At 41.4% G+C, this 18,505-nt stretch overlaps 1 protein-coding gene across 1 annotated transcript; it reads left to right on the top strand.

Annotated features, from left to right (window-relative positions):
- Window positions 1-6,031: 6,031 nt before the first annotated feature.
- On the top strand, window positions 6,032-16,328 carry PHACTR4 (phosphatase and actin regulator 4; the record flags this gene model as incomplete). Its single annotated transcript, XM_081816838.1, has 5 exons — window positions 6,032-6,386; window positions 6,902-7,297; window positions 11,599-12,193; window positions 13,536-13,723; window positions 14,990-16,328. Coding segments are annotated over 5 exons (1,692 nt in total), but the record flags the coding sequence as incomplete, so codon positions are not given.
- Between the last annotated feature and the right edge of the window lie 2,177 nt (window positions 16,329-18,505).

The raw sequence follows: 18,505 nt of genomic DNA, 5'->3' as shown, positions 1-18,505 counted from the left end.
CTGAGCCACCCAGGTGTCCCTATTTGTTTGAGTTTTGGGGATTTTTTTGTTTGTTTTTTGGTTTTGGGGTTTTTTTGGTGGGCAACAAAGCAAAGTTTATTAAGCAATAGTAAAGTGATAGTACAAAGCCCCCGAAGAGGGAGGGGGACCTGAGAGGGTTGCCCGGTTTGAGTTTTTGACCAAAGTTGTCTCCATGCCCAGATTGCTTCCCTAATCTTCTGTTTGTCATAAAGATCATGTTTTGGTGTTTCAACGTTCATTTAATAATGTCAGGACTTTTCTCCAATGTGTGATTTTTATGAAGCAGCTTATCGAAAGAGTTAAGACTACAGTACGTTGGCTGTATTTCATTTCTCTTCATTAGAGTTCCTTTGCATGAGACAAATCTGAAAACCACATTTTAAAACTGTATCCTGTCCTTTGGCCAATGGGAGAAAAGAACCAAACCAATGGAATATTACACTTTTTAGGTTTTGAACCATATTAATATATTGCTTATTCACAAAATTTAATAAAATTGTATAGACTGAAGATTTTTTTTTAAAGATTTATTTATTTTGGGGGTACCTGGGTGGCACAGTCAGTTAAACATCTGCCTTCAGCTCAGGTCATGATCCCAGGGTCCTGAGATCAAGCCCCACATCGGGCTCCCTGCTCAGTGGGGAGCCTGCTTCTCTGTCTCCCACTCCCATTGCTTGTGCTCACACTCTCTCACTCTCTCTCTGTCAAATAAGTAAATAAAATCTTGAAAAAGAAAAAGATTGATTTATTTTAGAGAGCGAGAACACAAGTAGGGGGAGGAGCAGAGGGAGAGGAAGAGAGAGAATCCCAAGCAGAGCCTGATGTGGGGTTTGATCTGACAACCCCAAGATCACGACCTGAGCCAAGATCATGACCCAGGCGCCCCTAGATTGAAGATTTTTAAATCTCAACTACCTAAAAATTTTTAAGGGTGGTGGAGCAGAGGGAGAATCTTAAGTAGGCTCCAGGCCCAGTGCATACCCTGTCGTGAGGCTCGATCTCACAACCTTGAGATCATGACCTGAGCTGAAATCAAGAGTCAGACGCTTACTAACTGAGCTACCCAGGCACCTCTCAACTATATAAACATTTAACAAAGAAACAAACATGAAGAAAAATTACTAAAATATTAATTAGCATTGGTTGTTAGGATGGGAATACAGGGGGCTTTTTTTTTTTCTGTTTTTCTGAATTTTCTACATGGTTAGCTATGAGCATGGATAACCAGTTTTTTATGAGACTTTGAATTTTACATTTGGACATAAAATCTTCTAGGTATTTTAGGTGGTTAACTATAATTGTAACACCTCTGTTGTAGCATCTTCAAACCTTGCTTTTTTTTTTTTATAATAATATCCATTTCTTACCCCATGCCCTCTTCTGCCTCACCTTTCTTGCTCACTCACTCACAAACCCCGTACATTACTTGTTTGTTGTTTTTCACCTTCATTCAGTTTCTTTCGCCCTATGCTTCCTATTGGCTCTTGATCCAAGTTGTTTTTAGCCTACAAGCCCAAAGGCCCAATTGATAAATGAGTTGTAGCCATTTGGCAAGATACTACTCTGCCAACCAGAGAACTGACTGAAAGCTTTACTCTAGGAAAAAACTCTGAGATAGACCTTGGAGCCTGGCTTCTGTATCTCCAGTTTAGGCCAAAAGCAACATTTGAACTTTGAAGTTTTTTTCATACTCAGACACAGCTTTTGGCTTAAATATATAGGGTTCTAACTTGAATATATTATAAAATATTTAATATGTTTTCTAAGATGGGCATGGACATTCATAGGTGTTAAAGCTGGATACTGCTTATACTCCACTCTGTTAACATTGTAGAAAACCTTTGCATTAAATATAAGAAATTTTAATAGACACATGGATCAGTGGAACAGAATAGAGAGCCCAGAAGTAAACCCACGATTATATGGTCAATTAATCTATGGCAAAGGAGGCAAGGATATACAATGAGGGAAAAATGGTTTCTTCAACAAATCGTGCTGGGAAAGCTGGACAGCTCCATTGACAAGAATGAAACTGGACCACTTCCTTATGCCACACACAAAAATAAACTCAAAATGGATTAAAGACCTAAATGTAAGACCTGTCATAAAATTCCTAGAAGGAGGGGCGCCTGGGTGGCTCAGTTGGTTAAGCGACTGCCTTCTCTGATCCCAGAGTCCCAGGATCGAGTCCCGCATCGGGCTCCCTGCTCGGCGGGGAGTCTGCTTCTCCCTCTGACCCTACCCTCTCTTGGGCTCTCTCTCTCACTCTCTCTTTCTCTCAAATAAATAAATAAAATCTTTAAAAAATAATAATAAATAAAATTCCTAGAAGGAAACATAGGCAGTAAGCTCTTTAGCATCAGCCATAGAAACATTTTTCTAAGTATGCCTCCTTTGGCAAGGGAAACAAAAGTAAAATTAAACTATTGGGACTACACCAAAATAAAAAACTTTTGCACAGCAAAGAAAACAATAAAACAAAAAGATAACTTACCAAGTGGGAGAAGATATTTGCAAATGATATATTCAGTAAAGGGTTTGTATCCAAAATATATAAAGAACTTATACAACTCAACACCAAAAAAACAAATAACCCAGTTAAAAAATTGGGCAGAAGGGGGCACCTGAGTGGCTCAGTTGGTTAAGTGCCTGCCTTCAGCTCAAGTCATATTCTCAGGGTCCTGGGATTGAACCCTATGTCAGACTCCCTGCTGAGCTTATCCCTCTCCCTCTCCCCCTCCTCATTCTCTCTCTCTCAAATAAATAAATAAAATCTTTTTAAAAAGGGGGAGAGCAAAAGACATGAATAGACATTTTTCCAAAGAAGACAAACAGATGGCCAGCAGATACATGAAAAGATGTTAAGCAGCACTCATCATCAGGAAAATGCACACCTCACACCTGTCAGAATGGTTAGAATAAAAAACACAAGAAATAACAGGGTGTTGGTGAGGATGTGGAGGAAAAAGAACCCTCATACACTGTTGGTGGGAATGCAAGCTGATACAACCACTGTGGAAAACAATATGAACATTCCTCAAAAAATTAATTACAGCATTATTTACAATAGCCAGGATATGGAAGCAACCCAAGTGTCCATCCATAGATGAATGGATAAAGACAGTGTGTGTGTGTGTTTATACACATACATATTATGGAATGTTACTCAGCCATAAAAAAAAAAAATTAAGTCTTGCCATTTGCAACAACAGGGATGAATCTAGAGGATATAATCCTAAATGAAATAAGTTAGAAAAAGACATACCAGGGCGCCTGGGTGGTTCAGATGGTTAAGCGTCTGCCTTCGGCTCAGGTCATGATCCCAGGGTCCTGGGATCGAGGTCCGCATCGGGCTCTCTGCTCCTTGGGAGACTGCTTCTCCCTCTGCCTCTCTCTCTGTCTCTCATGAATAAATAAATAAAAATCTTTAAAAAAAAAAAAAAAGACATACCATATGATTTCAGTCATATGTGGAATTTAAGAAAGAAAACAAGTGAACAAAGAAAAAAGACGCAGAAAAAAACGGACTCTGAAATATAGAGAACTGGCAGTTGCCACATGGAAAGTGGGGGTGGGGGGTCAAATAGGTGAAGGGGTTAAGAGCACACTTACCATGATGAGCACTGAGAAATGTATAGAATTGCTGAATCATTATATTGTACACATGAAACTAACACTGTATTTTATTATACTTGAATTTAAAACAAATCTTAAAAAATTTTTAAAAAGAGGGGCGCCTCAGTGGCTTAGTCAGTTAAGCGACTGCCTTCGGCTCAGGTCATGATCACGGAGTCCCAGGATTGAGTCCCACATCAGGCTCCCCAATCAGTGGGGAGTCTGCTTCTCCCCCTGACCCTCCTCCATCTTGCGCTCTCTCCCTCACTCTCTGTCTCTCAAATAAATAAATACAATCTTTTAAAAACAAATAAATAAAAATTTTGAAAAAGAAAGTTTACTTGAAAGTAGACAATCCTGAATAAATAGCTTGAGAAATAACTGATCACTTTTTCTTTTTAAGATTTTATTTGGGGGCACCTGGGTGGCTCAGTCATTAAACGTCTGCCTTTGGCTCAGGTCACAATTCCAGGTCCTGGGATCGAGTCCCACATCAGGCTCCATGCTCAGTGGGAAGCCTGTTCTCCCTCTCCCACTCCCCTGCTTGTGTTCCCTCTCTCACTGTGCCTCTCTCTGTCAAATAAATAAATGAAATCTTAAAAAAATAATCTTTATTAGTTTATGTTAGAGAGAGTGTGTGCAAGCAGGCAAGCAGGGGGAGGGGCAAAGGGGGAGGGAGAGGGACAAACAGACTCCGCGCTGAGTGTGAGCCCCATGAGGGGCTCAGTCTCACAACCCTGAGATCATGACCTGAGCCAAAATCAGAGTCCGATGCTTAACCAACTGAGCCACCCAGGAGCCCTGATAACTGATCACTTCTGCAATATTTTCCTAGTGCATGCTGAGTAGAAACCAGTTAATAATGTGTCTTAACCTTTCACTGTATGGTTTTCAAAAGTAGTAGTCTTTTTTTTTTTTTTTAAAGATTTTATTTATTTTTCAACAGAGAGAGAGAGAGACAGCGAGAGAGGGAACACAAGCAGGGGGAGTGGGAGAGGGAGAAGCAGGCTTCCCGCCGAGCAGGGAGCCCGATGTGGGACTCAATCCCAGGACCCTGGGATCATGACCTGAGCCAAAGGCAGACGCTTAACGACTGAGCCACCCAGGCGCCCCTCAAAAGTAGTAGTCTTATTTGGCTTTGAAGTGATTCCTTGGTTTATATTCTAAAAGGTCCTGTTTTTGTTAAGGATGGGCTATATAAACATAAGCGATAACTTACTACATTTGCATAGTTGTCATCTTGCTACCTTCCCTATTTTAAAATAGTTATCAGAATACTATAGCTTGAGAAATGTATTTTCATTTAGTGCTCATTTGCCATAGACTCTTTAGTACTTTCAGGCCAAGCTCCACCTCTCATTGACACTGCATGGAGAATGATCCTGTCTAATCTAGTAGGAGGTTGGGGTGAGGGAGACATGTCTCTGAGAACTTGAGGGACTAACTCAAGAGTCACTAAAATGATACTACCCAGAGGATCTCACTGTGGAAAGCCAAAGCGGAAACTGTGTAGAGAGCAACCATTTCCAGTCCCCATGACACTAGGAGGTGAGACGGAGTTTAAGTCTCTAACCCCAGTTTTCTCAGTTCTCTTCTCCAAAGGAGTCCAGGGAAGCTCAGCAGGGAACGTTTATCTAACTGTTCCGTGCAGGAAGCTTACCTGCAGTCTCCACAGTGATGAGTGGTCCTCCCAAAGCCTCCAGCCTAGGGATCATTTCTGCAGTTTAGTTTGTAGGCATGTGTCTTTCTGTCACATGGAGCTCTGATCAGTCCACCAGTTCTTCCCCTTGCTCCGCATTCCTAATGCCTGGCACCCTCTGCTGTGTCTCACCTTTATTCCATCAGGAGCTTATTAGTAGCTTTCCTGTACCAGGCCCTGCCTGACCCACCCTCCTCTCAGCTCTCACATTTAACCTTTGAAAAGACAGATCAGATCAGATCTCTCTCCTCCTTTAATTCTTTGGCTTCCCGTTGCCTACAGGATTTGGCCCAGGCTCTTTTACGTGGCATTCGGTGTCCTTCATAGCTGGGCTCTGGCTGGCCTTTCCAGTCCTGTCCATGACTATTTCTTATATGCATCTGTTTCCCTGCCAGACAAACTAGATGCCAGTTCCCAGACATGCCAACTGATTTCATCCCTTCATCCATGCTGCTCTTCCCTGTCTTTCCTCATCTTGTCAGCAGTACGATTGGCTCCTACTCCTTTAAGACCCAGTTTAGCTACCACTCTCTGTGAAGCTTTCCCAACCTCATTCCCAGCCCAAGAGAACTGTTTCTTCTTCATTCCTACCCCAACACTCCATTTGTTACAGCTCTGAATAGTTAGCATTTGTTACTTAGGTATATTATATTAAGTCGGTCTTATTTATGTAGCAAGACACCTGGCATATAATGGGCAATCAGATGTTTATTGGCAAAAGAAATTACTTATTTCTATTACTACTATAAAGATCCAAATAACCTAGATCTAAATCAGCAGCTCAAACAGAATGGGGGAGAAAGGGATAAGAAAGGTTACAAATTACCAGCTTTCCTCTCTGACCACACCAGTCCATCAGTTTGCTCTCTCCTCTTTGACCTTGCAGGTGGTGAGGAACCAGGGAAGTTGAGCCATGCCATGTTAAAAAATGGCCATACCACTCCCATAGGGAGTACCAGATCTTCTAGTCCCAAGCAAGCAGAAGAAGAGTCAGGAAGAATAGCAAGTCTTAGGAATCCTGTTCCAGAAGAGGACCCAAAGAAGCGACTAGGTAAGAACCCCTGGGTTTATGAGTGTAAGAGCCATGGATCAGTCATTTTCATTTAACTCAGAGTTTATCTAGAGCCAGGGGGAATTCTGTTCTCCTCTAGCAATTCCTTAACTAGTTGCAGCTTGAAGTGGAATTTTCCCCTTCTCATTCTTACATTCACAAAAGACCTAAATTGTGATTCTCAAAGACAGAAGAAGATGTTAAGCATCAGACACCTGTAGGAGTTTTTCAAGCTACACGTTCCTCCTCCTCCACCCATGGGATTCTGTGTCTCCTCCGGTTGCCTGGCTCTGGTGTGAAGAATCACTACTATACAAGCCTCTCTTAGTTTGAGATTGGGAATGAGAAAGTGTCATATACCTTAAGTATGTTGAGGTTGGGAAACTGCCTGTAAGTTAACTGAAGTGAAAGTTAAATAAGGGATGAAGTTGACCATAAGCCTGTAGATGTGTTAGCTTTTTCAGTCTATCTTGTGACTCTTTCTTCCCTTTTAAATCACATCTGTTAATACGCAGGCTCAACTGGAAGCCAGCCTAATTCTGAAGCAGAGTCCGTTCCTGAGAACGCACCCAGACAGCCTTTGCTTCCCCCTAAAAGACCCTTGTCCTCTTCTCACGAAGCAAATGAAGGGCAAGCAAAGGCTGCCGCTTCCTCTGGCAGCACGGCATGGCCCATCTCCTCGGCCCCCGCTGCTGCCCCCACCGCAGCACCCGCTGCCGCCCCTGCTGCCGTGAACCCAGCAAAGACTGTTGATTCCTCCGTCCCCCCGTCCCCAGCACCCAGGACTCTGCCCGCCGCTCCGGCCAGTGCGAACACTACCGCTGCCCCAAGCCTCACTCCCTCGGTCCTTGCCAAGCAGCCGCCTGTCCCTCCCCCTAAACCAGCTCACAGAAATAGCAACCCTGTCATTGGTAAGTACTTCTTTAGGTTTCCATTGCTTTGGGTTTGGTTGGGTTTGATTTTGGATGGTTGTTTTTTTGGATAATGGGTATATTGATTTGGTCTGTGAGAGTTCTCCATGTCCTGTCTCTCTGAATGCCCTCAATATAGAGAAAAGTCTTGAAAATGAGGCAGATAGTTGTGAATGAAAATGGACTAGGATCAGATAGCAATAAAATTAAGTTCCAGTTTGGAGGGGGGCATTAATATCTATTTTTCTAAAACAGTGTTTCTGAAATACTGTTTATAGTTGGGGGACTGGACATGTGAAGACCATAGCAGTTCTGACCTGCATGGAGAAAGGGGGTTATTTTAACCTACTTTAAACCGCCAATGCCTACCTTCAGCATGAACCCAACAGATAAAAAGGTGATTGGATAGATGCCAGTGTAACTTGTGATTCAGTGTCTGGCACAATACCTTCCTGCAAACTGCAAAAGATATTATTCAAAGTGTCCTGATAAAGTCATGTTTTCTCTTGGGAGACTTAAGAATAAAATAAGTGGTAGAAGAAAGAAAACCGGGAAGATAACCAGTACATTTTTATCAGTTTAGTGAATTTTTTTATATTTACCTGAAGTCCTAATTAGGTCAGCTTTTCTTTACATACATGTATACCTTCTTAGAGGAATTTTCGAGAAAGGGAGGAGAGGAAGGAAGGTAGTTTTTCAGGAAAAATGGTACTGGGCTTAGTACAGCTTGAAGTTCTTGTTCATGATTGAAGGGAGGAATAAAGTATGCTCATTAAACAGCTAATACCCCCACCTTGTGTTGGGTGACAAGAACCCTGAAAAACAGGCTTAGAATATATTGTGAGTATGGCAGGTTGGAGTAGTTTGATTAAAAAAAGGATGGAGGTTATTACGGTTATTACCACCCCAAATGGACAGTGCTGTGACTTATCTCTGAGGAACTCAAGCAGCTTTCATATACTTGCTTTCAGAACCTCCTTGTGAAGTAGGAAAGCGATTTTATCTATTATATAGTTACAGCAATTATAACACGACAAAGTTGTGACTCACTCAAGGTTGCAGTTAATTAGTGATAGAAACCAAACCTGGGCTTTTTAACTCTTGAGCCCAGACCTCTGTCCTGTATACCTGTATTCTCAAACTGCTCTCTAGACAGGTTCTTGTCACGATCACCTGGAGGGCTTGTTGAAACACAGATTGCTGGGCCCTGCCCTGAGAGTTTCTGAATCAGTAAGTCTAGGGTGGGCCTGAGAATTTGCATTTCTAAAAAGTTCCCAGATGATACTGATGCTGCATATATGGGGACCACACATTGAGAACCATTGCTCTAAACCAGTAATAGTCTACCCTTTTCAGGATAAGATAATATAAAAAATATTAATATGTGTACTGTTCTCTGCCCTAAGGTGAATAGCCCAGAGCAATAGGCCTTGTAACTGAAGGATCAACATCAGTCTTTTTTTTTTTTTTTTAAAGATTTTATTTATTTATTTGACAGAGAGAGACACAGCGAGAGAGGGAACACAAGCAGGGGGAGTGGGAGAGGGAGAAGCAGGCTCCCCGCAGAGCAGGGAGCCCGATGCATCATGACCTGAGCCGAAGGCAGATGCTTAATGACTGAGCCACCCAGGCACCCCTCAACATCAGTCTTGAGTGGTCCTCAGCAGAAGGAGAAAAATAGGATGGTTCACAGAGTTTTTATTAAGGTTAACTAGATTTGATTTAAAGGACTATTCTTTATTCTGAAATTATGACCTTCCTAATTCTTTGATGATAAAAATCCATTTCTTTCATGAAAGAATTATCTTCACAAATGGTTTACTTGATATCAAGTCTTATTTGTCAATATTAAAAATTGACAACGTGAGGTTGGTTGAGAATTTCATTTTAATTGTATTGGTCCATGAGATCCATATATTTAGAAACCACCGCTGTAGACATTGCTGTGTCTACTAATGGGCGTAACAGTATTAAGACTAAGGACTAATTAGGAGTATTAGGACAAAGGAGGGACTACCATAAATAGCTGAACAGGTGAAGAGAATTTGTAACCCCTCCAATGAACGTTCCAGCATCTTGGCGACAGAACTACAACCAAGTGCCATTGTGAGAGTAGATGTAACAGAGTTCATTTCTTTAACATCTTGAGGTATATGTTTTCCTTAAATTACCAAAGATAATTTACCTTATCAATTCAAACAATAAAATACTCAAATTTGGTCTTGTCGGGTGTAGGTTTTGTTGTAAATGGACTATCTAAAGGCTATTTTTAGAGAAGCAGCAAAAGTCCAGTCTACCCAAAAAATCTCACTGAGGTTAAAATTAATATTTTTTAATCTTTTTTTGTATGTGTATGCGATGTTTTTCTAGAAAGTCTTTTAAAAATTTACCTAAGATGTATAATACTGTATGTTAATTATACTGGAATTATGTTTTTTTTAAAGTGTATTTGGACATTTATAATATATAAAAAACTAAATGATTTTTAAAGTAATATAGAGTTAATTCATTTACAGTTACTAAATTATGATTATCTTACATATTTAAATTGTTTTCATAATTTGGCCTATGAATAAGTAACTATGCCTAATAAAATGTAGATGTAGTTAAAACTGAAAAAAATTAATTATGATTAATGACATTAAAACATTATCAAATTAGCTAGCTTTTACTTTGAATACTACCAGTGGAATGGGACTTAGGGTAAATAAATTTTTATTTCAGGGGACCTTGAGGTGTTGCTCTCTAGATAAAACATATGGGAGCCATGCGGCGCCTGGGTGGCTCAGTTGTTAAGCGTCTGCCTTCGGCTCAGGTCATGATCCCAGGGTCCTGGGATTGAGCCCCGCATCGGGTTCCCTGCTCAGCAGGAGGCCTGCTTCTTCCTCTCCTGCTCCCCCTGCTTGTGTTCCCTCTCTCTCGCTGTCTCTGTCAAATAAATAAGTAAAATCTTTAAAATATATATATATATATGGGAGCCATTTGAAGACAAGTGGTGTAACCAAAATTAGGGCTTTGAGTAGAGAGATAGAGGTTGGTGATCAAGAGACCTACTATTTAATTATTTTGCAAGATTAGCCCCTGCATGATGTGGTGATCTACTTCTTAAAGGCCATTTGGAGCCCTCCAGAGCAACTTTGCTGAATCAAAACCTGAGTCATTTTGGGCTTGGGGGGATCACATAGGGATATATACTGGCGTGATATAGGGTGGGGGCCTCTCATCTAATAAGTATGTGTTGGGGATCCACCATGTGCCAAGCACTGTGCCCACCTCTATGGATATACTGATGGAGACAGGTTGCTCTGTCACCAAGGACCCCGTAGTGTAGTGGGGAGTGGTGATGGGGGTTTGGGTATTAAGGATAAGAAGTATGGACACTCATAAAAATCACAAAGACAGTGGGATCTAGAGGATGGAGTCTAACAATGAGACCTGGGACTAGCCCAGCCCTTGCCTGTATGTAGTATGATCTTGGGCAGGTTATCTGACTTCTGTGGCCTCAGTTTTTCCTTCTGTAAATTGGTAAAGATAACCTCCTCTATAAGGAGAATCCAAAATCAAGGATAGCAAAGCACTTTGATTTCCTCAAAGGCCTTTGCATTTGCTATAAAAATTCAGGATGTCATTATTGATAATTTTATAATGCAGAGCTGGGATAGCTAGATGTCATTATTTATCAAGTTATGGTAACAATGCCTGATAGTATTTGGGTTTTTTTACTGCTACCTGCATGGTTAAAATTTTTAATGGAATTCTGTTAGACAAAAGAACTTATTATCCACATTTTTTATCTCATCATATTAACTTTATCCACCTCAAGTCATAAAAAGTCATGTATTAGGGCACCTGGGTGGCTCAGTTGGTTAAGCGACTGCCTTCGGCTCAGGTCATGATCCTGGAGTCCCGGGATCGAGTCCCGCATCGGGCTCCCTGCTCGGCGGGAAGTCTGCTTCTCCCTCTCCCGCTCCCCCCTCTTGTGCTCTCTCTCTCTCTCACTCTCTCTCTCAAATAAATTTTAAAAATCTTTAAAAAAAAAAAAGTCATGTATTAGAGCAAAGAAGTAAGAAATTTCTCATCAGGGTATTAAGGTAGTGGTCTTCCTATATGTCTGTACATTTATTAGGCCTTCTAGATACTTAAATATAAATTTTGTTTTAACAGGAGATACCTAGGTTGTGGCAAAGCCATGAAATGGTATAATTTGCCTGAAAGCTGAGAGTAAGCTCAGTTCTAATCTAGGCCCTGGGCGAGCATTTGTGAAGCCATCTTAAACTGAGTTGTTGTTCTCTCTTTTCCAGCCGAACTGTCCCAAACAATAAACAGCGGTACATTATCAAAACCATCCCCCCCCTTACCACCTAAGAGAGGCATTCCATCAACCTTGGTACCCGCCTCGGAGTCTGCAGCTGCCACCACCACAAAAGCACCGAGTGATCAGAGAGAAAGGAACACATGCTCTGTGGGCTCTGAACCACTGTTGATGATCCCACCTCCCTCTCCATCCCCGCCACTGCCTACTCATATACCTCCCGAACCCCCACGGTCCCCTCCATTCCTTGCTAAGACTTTTCAAGTTGTGCCAGAAAATGAGTTCCCACCTTCCTTAAACCTGTGCCAGGAGGTATCCCAGCAGGAAGATCAGAAAAAGGAAGTACCCAAGAGGATGTTGGACCACAGCTTTGGGGAGCCGCATGTGCCCTGTAGGCTGCCTCCACTCCCACTGCATATCCGAATCCAGCAGGCCCTGACCAGCCCACTTCCCGTGACTCCTCCCTTGGAGGGCTCTCACAGAGCTCATTCCTTGCTTTTTGAGTACAGTGACAACTTTTCTGAGGACAGCAGCACCCTGGGTCGGACCAGGTCACTTCCCGTCACTATTGAAATGCTGAAAGTGTGAGTGCCTTTAAAGCTTGCCTTTTGTTTCCTCTTCTGTATTCTAGGTAGCCTTTCTTGGAAAAAATTATTGATAAAAAGAAAATGTGATTAAATTTAAAGTAAGAATACACAACAAATAAAGACATGTTCTAGAAGTTGGACTTTATTTACCCTCCTGATTTTTATAACACAGTTTCCATAGCAGTCACAAGCCTTTGTACTTGATAATTAAAACTACTCTATTTTTTGTATATGATACAAGGGAGTCAGTGTAACATGGTGCTTAAGAGCATTAACCTTGGAGTAAGATAACTCTGGGTTCAAATCCCAGCTCTACCTCTTACTTCCTAGCTTGCAGTAGTGTATGTTACTTAACCTTCCTGCACTTGAGTTGTCGGATCCATAAACAGGGATGATACCTACCTCATAGGCTCGTGAGGATGAAATTAGACAAATCTGAAAGCATGGTGCCTGGCACGTAAACACGGTAGAGAGGGACAGAGAGCAGTCTAGAGAAAAAGAAGGGAGCTCTGAAAGTCAGTGTTCCAGCCTCATAAACTGGAACTGGCCAGCTTGTTCTCACCCTCATCTGTCCCGAACACCTTGCCTTTTTAAAATTCTAACAAATTGTGACTGAAGGTTAACACTTTTTGGCAAGTTGGAGATTTGCCAGAGATTTGCAAGTTGGAGAATTGTTAGAGAGTTGTTGCCACATACTGCTTAGTTGCTTGGCCATGATCTTTGTACTTGCCGGTATTAATTTTTTTTACATCCTGGAAAGAGACAGTTTAGGAGTTCCAGATGGACTTAAGTCACAGTTTTATACCTCCAGAGTGGAAAGGGGGGAAGAATGTCATCTCTCTTTGCTTCTTGGATTAGATTATCATTTTGTCCTACCCCGTTGTTAAACCAAGGGAAATAAGTGGGCTAAATATCTTTATTACATATCTTCCATAAGCCAGGCACAGTGTTAGATGCTGTGTGGTCTTCTCATTTAATCAGCCCAAAACAAACTTGCATCTCACATGTAGATCATCAGGGGCCTGTGTGCGAAACACTAGTACATTCTAGAATTTATCTATTTTATTCTCACAACAAGCCTAGCAGGTAGGTATCATTCACATTTACAGAAAAGTTAAATAACTTATAAGCTAGTGAGTAAGTTGTAGAGCTAGGATTTGAGTCCAGAGCCTTTTAGATTAATAGCTGCTAAAAAGTTTCTTAGCAAGATGCTTAAAGTTAAGGGAAGGGATAAATTATTTCACTCGTGGAATTTTCCATAGTTATTCAGTACTTTGCCTTGCAAATGAGTTACCCGTTATGTTTCTGAAAGGAAAATATAATTATGTTAATTTGTTAGTCCAGACGATGAAGAAGAAGAGGAACAAAGCCACCCATCTGCATTCATTGAAGATGCGGCATCTACCTCAGTTGTTCCTGAACTACCACAGTGTCTGCAGGAGGAAGAGGAAGAGAAGGAGAGTGACTCTGATTCAGAAGGTCCCATTCAATACCGAGATGAAGAGGATGAAGATGAGAGCCATCATAGTAAGAAAGGGAAAAGCAAAGGAGAAAATTATTTTATCGATAAAGCGACTTCCTGGTGTTAACAAGTGTAAGATAAATGGGAACAGTCACCCTCTCCCATCGAGTCATCTGGCTAACTGATATTGGAAGCCATTGTGATAGAGCCTTGTCCCTGTTATTCCCATTGTTCTGACGAGCTGGTGAGAGCAAGCCAAGTAGATTGAGTCATGCAGGGTTTTGTTTTCTTTTTAAGATTTATTTATTTTAGAGAGAGCATGCAGGGAGAGGGAGAGAATCTCAAGCAGACTTTTTCTGAGTGCAGAGCCTGATGCGGGGCTCAATCCCACAACCCTGAGATCATGACCTGAACCGAAATCAAGAGTTGGACACTTAACCAACTGAGCCACCCAGGCACCCAGAGTCATGCAGATTTTTATCTCTTTGTGATCAAAGAATTATTCACCTTGATGGTATTAAAGAATTTGGAGTAGAAGAAAGTTGATATTGGGGCTGTGTTAAAAAGATATAGGGATGCTCTCCTTTAGTCTCATGAACTTACTGTGTCCATGGGGCAAAGAAAAAAAACCATGTTTATGTACATAGATCTGCAGATAATGGAATCCTGATTCCTCCAAGTGGGAAGGCAGCTTTAAGAATAGGAATCTTGGGGCGCCTGGGTGGCTCAGTTGGTTAAGCGTCTGCCTTCGGCTCAGGTCATGATCCCAGGGTCTTGGGATCAAGCCCCATGTAGGGCTCCGTGCTCAGCGGGGAGTCTGCTTCTCCCTCTGCTGCTCCCCCTGCTTGTGCTCTCCTCTCCCTCTCTGTCTCTCAAATAAATAAATAAAATCTTAAAAAAAAAAAAAAAGAATAGGAATCTTGGGGCTCCTGTCTGGTTCAGTTGGTAAAGCATGTGACTCTTGATCTCAGGGTCATGAGTTCAAGCCCCACATTGGGCATAGAGCCTATTTAAAAAAAAAAAAAAGTAGGAATCTTACGAAATGTATTAGTGCAAATGCCTTTATGTTGTCATTCAGAGGGCTGTCCCATGTTTAGATTCCCTCTCCTCTAGCAACTCTTACTTAGAAGAAATGTAGAGGAATATAGAAGGGAGACGATATCTTTGGGCCAGCTGAGTCCATCTGACTTAATTAGATTTTTAGACATCTTCTGCTTTACCCCCACCTCTCCGTTAGCTGGGAGATGCGATACTGTTTGTTCAGACTCCTGCCTAGTTCCGGGTGAGGTTGAGCCTTAGCGTCTACTTTTTTTTCTTTCCCTTACACAAAGGTGCTCTGGCCAACAAAGTGAAGAGGAAGGACACACTGGCAATGAAGTTGAACCACAGACTCAGTGAACCAGAGTTGAACATGAATTCTTGGCCTCGGAAAAGCAAAGAGGAATGGAATGAAATACGGCACCAGATTGGGAACACACTGATCCGGTAAGCCTTGGCTTAGAAAAGACTGATTTGATTTGATTTTGCCATTAGGTGTGTTAGAGACTTACTTTGTGGTGGAGCATTCACTTTTATCTTTTTTCTTTTTTAATTTTTAGAAACCACATAATTTTTAAAAATACACATTCTACACAGTTGGGTATCCTCTAGGAATTTGGAAATTAAGGAACCAAATGACTCTTGGAGCTTTAAACCATGCAATAGACATATTTCACAGCTTTACCCCACAAGATAGACATAAATATGGCTTTTATTTGATTTGATTTTTTTAAAGATTTTATTTATTTATTTATTTGAGAGAGAGACAGAGCATGAGCGGGGGATAGGGGCAGAGATAGAGGAACAATCGGACTCCCCGCTGAGCCGAGAGCCTGACTCAGAGCTCCATCCCAGGAACCCAAGATCATGACCTGAGCTAAAGGCAGATGCTTAACCAACTGAGCCACCCAGGTGCCCCTAAATAGTGCTTTTAAAAAGTTTCTAAAGAGGCTGGCTGAGTCAGTGGAGCATGTGACTCTTGATCTGGGAGTGGTGAGTTCAAGCCCCACATTGGGCATAGAGTTTACTTTAAAAAAAATTTTTTTTAAGTTTCTAGAGAATTCACCCGCTTCCCAGGACAGCAAGACTCCTCTGTCATTTATCCAGTTGCTCAACTACGAGGTGCCAACCCAATTAAAGATCACACTCATATTTTCCATTGTATCTATTTCACATGTCCCAAGTAACTGCCTTCTTTCAAAGTGTTAGTATATTTTTCTTTCCTTTTTTTTTTTTTAAAGATTTTATTTATTTATTTGACAGAGAGAAACACAGCGAGAGAGGGAACACAAGCAGGGACAGTAGGAGAGGGAGAAGCAGGCTTCCCGCGACTGAGCCACCCAGGCGCCCTAAAGTGTTAGTATATTTTTCAAGTCAGCTGAAAACAAAAGCATAGAGAAGCTGAATACAGGCCAGCTTCCTACACATGTCATCTACATAGAGTCCAGGTATGTAGATGGGTGTTTGAACCACTCAGATGTTTCTTTTGGTAGAGTGAGGAAAAGGAAGTGGAACTCTTGGCATATTCTTAACAAAATAATTAACTTAGGATGTCCATTAATTAAGACATATTCTCCTTTGCTGCCTCAGACACCTGTCTTTACTGTTGGCCAGGATAGCAATCTTTTTTTTTTTTTTAAGATTTTATTTATTTATTTTTGACAGAGAGAGACACAGCAAGAGAGGGTACACAAGCAGGGAGGGTGGGAGAGGAAGAAGCAGGCTCCCCGCTAAGCAGGGAGCCCAATGCGGGGCTCGATCCTAGGACCCTGGGACCATGACCAAGCCGAAGGCAGACGCTTAACAAATGAGCCACCCAGGCGCCCCCAGGATAGCAATCTTAATGAAGAACTGTGGCCCTCTGAGTATCAGCCAGAGAGCATCAAGGATAGAAATTAGTTAAGAATGGGAATCTTTGGTAGTAGATTTATTTTTCTTTCACTGCAGAGCTAGTTGCTCATCTTTGAGTGTTGTTTCATGAGTCATAGTCTTCTTAGAAGAATTTGTTGGACACCAGCAATGAACAGTCTGAAATTGGAACCTAAAAATACAACAGATTAACATTTACAATAGCAATTAACAGTAGCTTCAGACATCTTTAAATATTTACAGATAAATCTGACAAAAGATTGTGTAAGACTTGTACACTGCAAAGTATAAAATAATGCTTAAGAAAGTAGAGTTAAGGGCGCCTGGGTGGCTCAGTTGGTTAAGCGACTGCCTTCGGCTCAGGTCATGATCCTGGAGTCCCAGGATCGAGTCCCGCATCGGGCTCCCTGCTCGGCAGGGAGTCTGCTTCTCCCTCTGATGCTCCTCCCTCTCATGCTCTCTGTCTCTCATTCTCTCTCTCTCAAATAAATAAATAAAATCTTTAAAAAAAAAAAAAAGTAGAGTTAAATAAATAAAAATACCATAGTCATGGGTCAGAAGTGTCAAGTATTATTAAGATATCAATACATGCAATTCCAATCAAACTACCCCCCCCAGAAGGCTTTTTTTAATTGGCAAGCTGATTTTAAAATTCTTATGGAAATACAAAGTACACTAGAATAACCAAAGCAACTAAGGAAAAGACACAGAGTTGGAGGACTAACAATCTGATTGAAGACGTATTAGAAAGCTAAAGTAACCCTAATCAGTATGGTGTTGACATAAAGATAAACAGAACAGAAAAGAGAGTCCAGAAATATACCCACCCGTATATGTACAGCCCATTTCTGACAAAGGTACAAAGATAATTTCATGGTCTTTTCAACAAACAGTGCTGGCACAAAAATTACTTCAATTCCTATCCTTGCATCCCATGCAAAAAATTAATTCAAAATGAATCCTAGGTTTAAATATGAGATCCAAAACTACAAGACTTCTAGAAGAATATGAGTTGGACAAAGATTTCTCAGATATCTCAAAAGCATGATTCTTAAGAGGAAAACATTGATAAATTGCACTTCAGAAAAAATTAAACATTTTTGGGGTGCCTGGGTGGCTCAGTCAGTTAAGCATCTGCCTTCGGCTTAGGTCCTGATCCTGAGGGTCCTAGGATCGAGTCCCGCATTGGGCTCCCTGCTCAGTGGGGAGCCTGTTCCTCCCTCTCCCTCTGCCCCTCCCTGCTCTTATGCTCTCTCTCTCTCTCTCACTTGCTCACTCTCTGTCTCTCAAATAAATAAAATCTTTAAAAAAATTTTTTAACCATTTTTGTTCTTTGAAAGACACTGAAGAGAATGTAAAAACAAGCCACAAACTGGGAGAAAGTATTTGCGAACCATGTATCCGATCAAGGTCTTATATCTAGAATATATGAAGAACTCTCCAAACTTAATAAGAAAACAACAACCCACTTTTTATATAGTGGGGAGCAGAAGATTTCAAAGAAGATATATAGATGGCAAATAAGCATATGGAAAGATGCTCAACATCATTAGTCATTAGGGAAATGCAAATTAAAACCACAGTGAGATGCCACTACAGACTCACTGGGCTGGCTGAAAAGGTACACTTTAAAAGACAAGAGTTGCGGGCACCTGGGTGGCTCAGTTGGTTAAGCGTCTGCCTTCGGCTCAGGTCATGATCCTGGAGTCCCTGGATCGAGTCCCGCAGTGGGCTCCCTGCTCAGCAGGGAGTCAGCTTCTCCCTCTGACCCTCCCCCCTCTCATGCTCTATCTCATTCTCTCTCTCAAATAAATAAATAAAATCTTAAAAAAAAAAAGAAATAAATAAAAAACAAGAGTTGCTAAGGATGAGGAGCAGCTGGATTCTCATACACTGGTGGAAGGAATGTAAAATAGTAGAACTACTTTGGAAAATACTTT

This window comes from Leptonychotes weddellii, chromosome 4 (assembly GCF_054177405.1).
Source record: "Leptonychotes weddellii isolate Sample4059 chromosome 4, ASM5417740v2, whole genome shotgun sequence".
NCBI lineage: Eukaryota > Metazoa > Chordata > Mammalia > Carnivora > Phocidae > Leptonychotes > Leptonychotes weddellii.
Note: the sequence above shows the minus strand (reverse complement) of the source record. Positions and strands in the feature narration are given on the sequence as shown.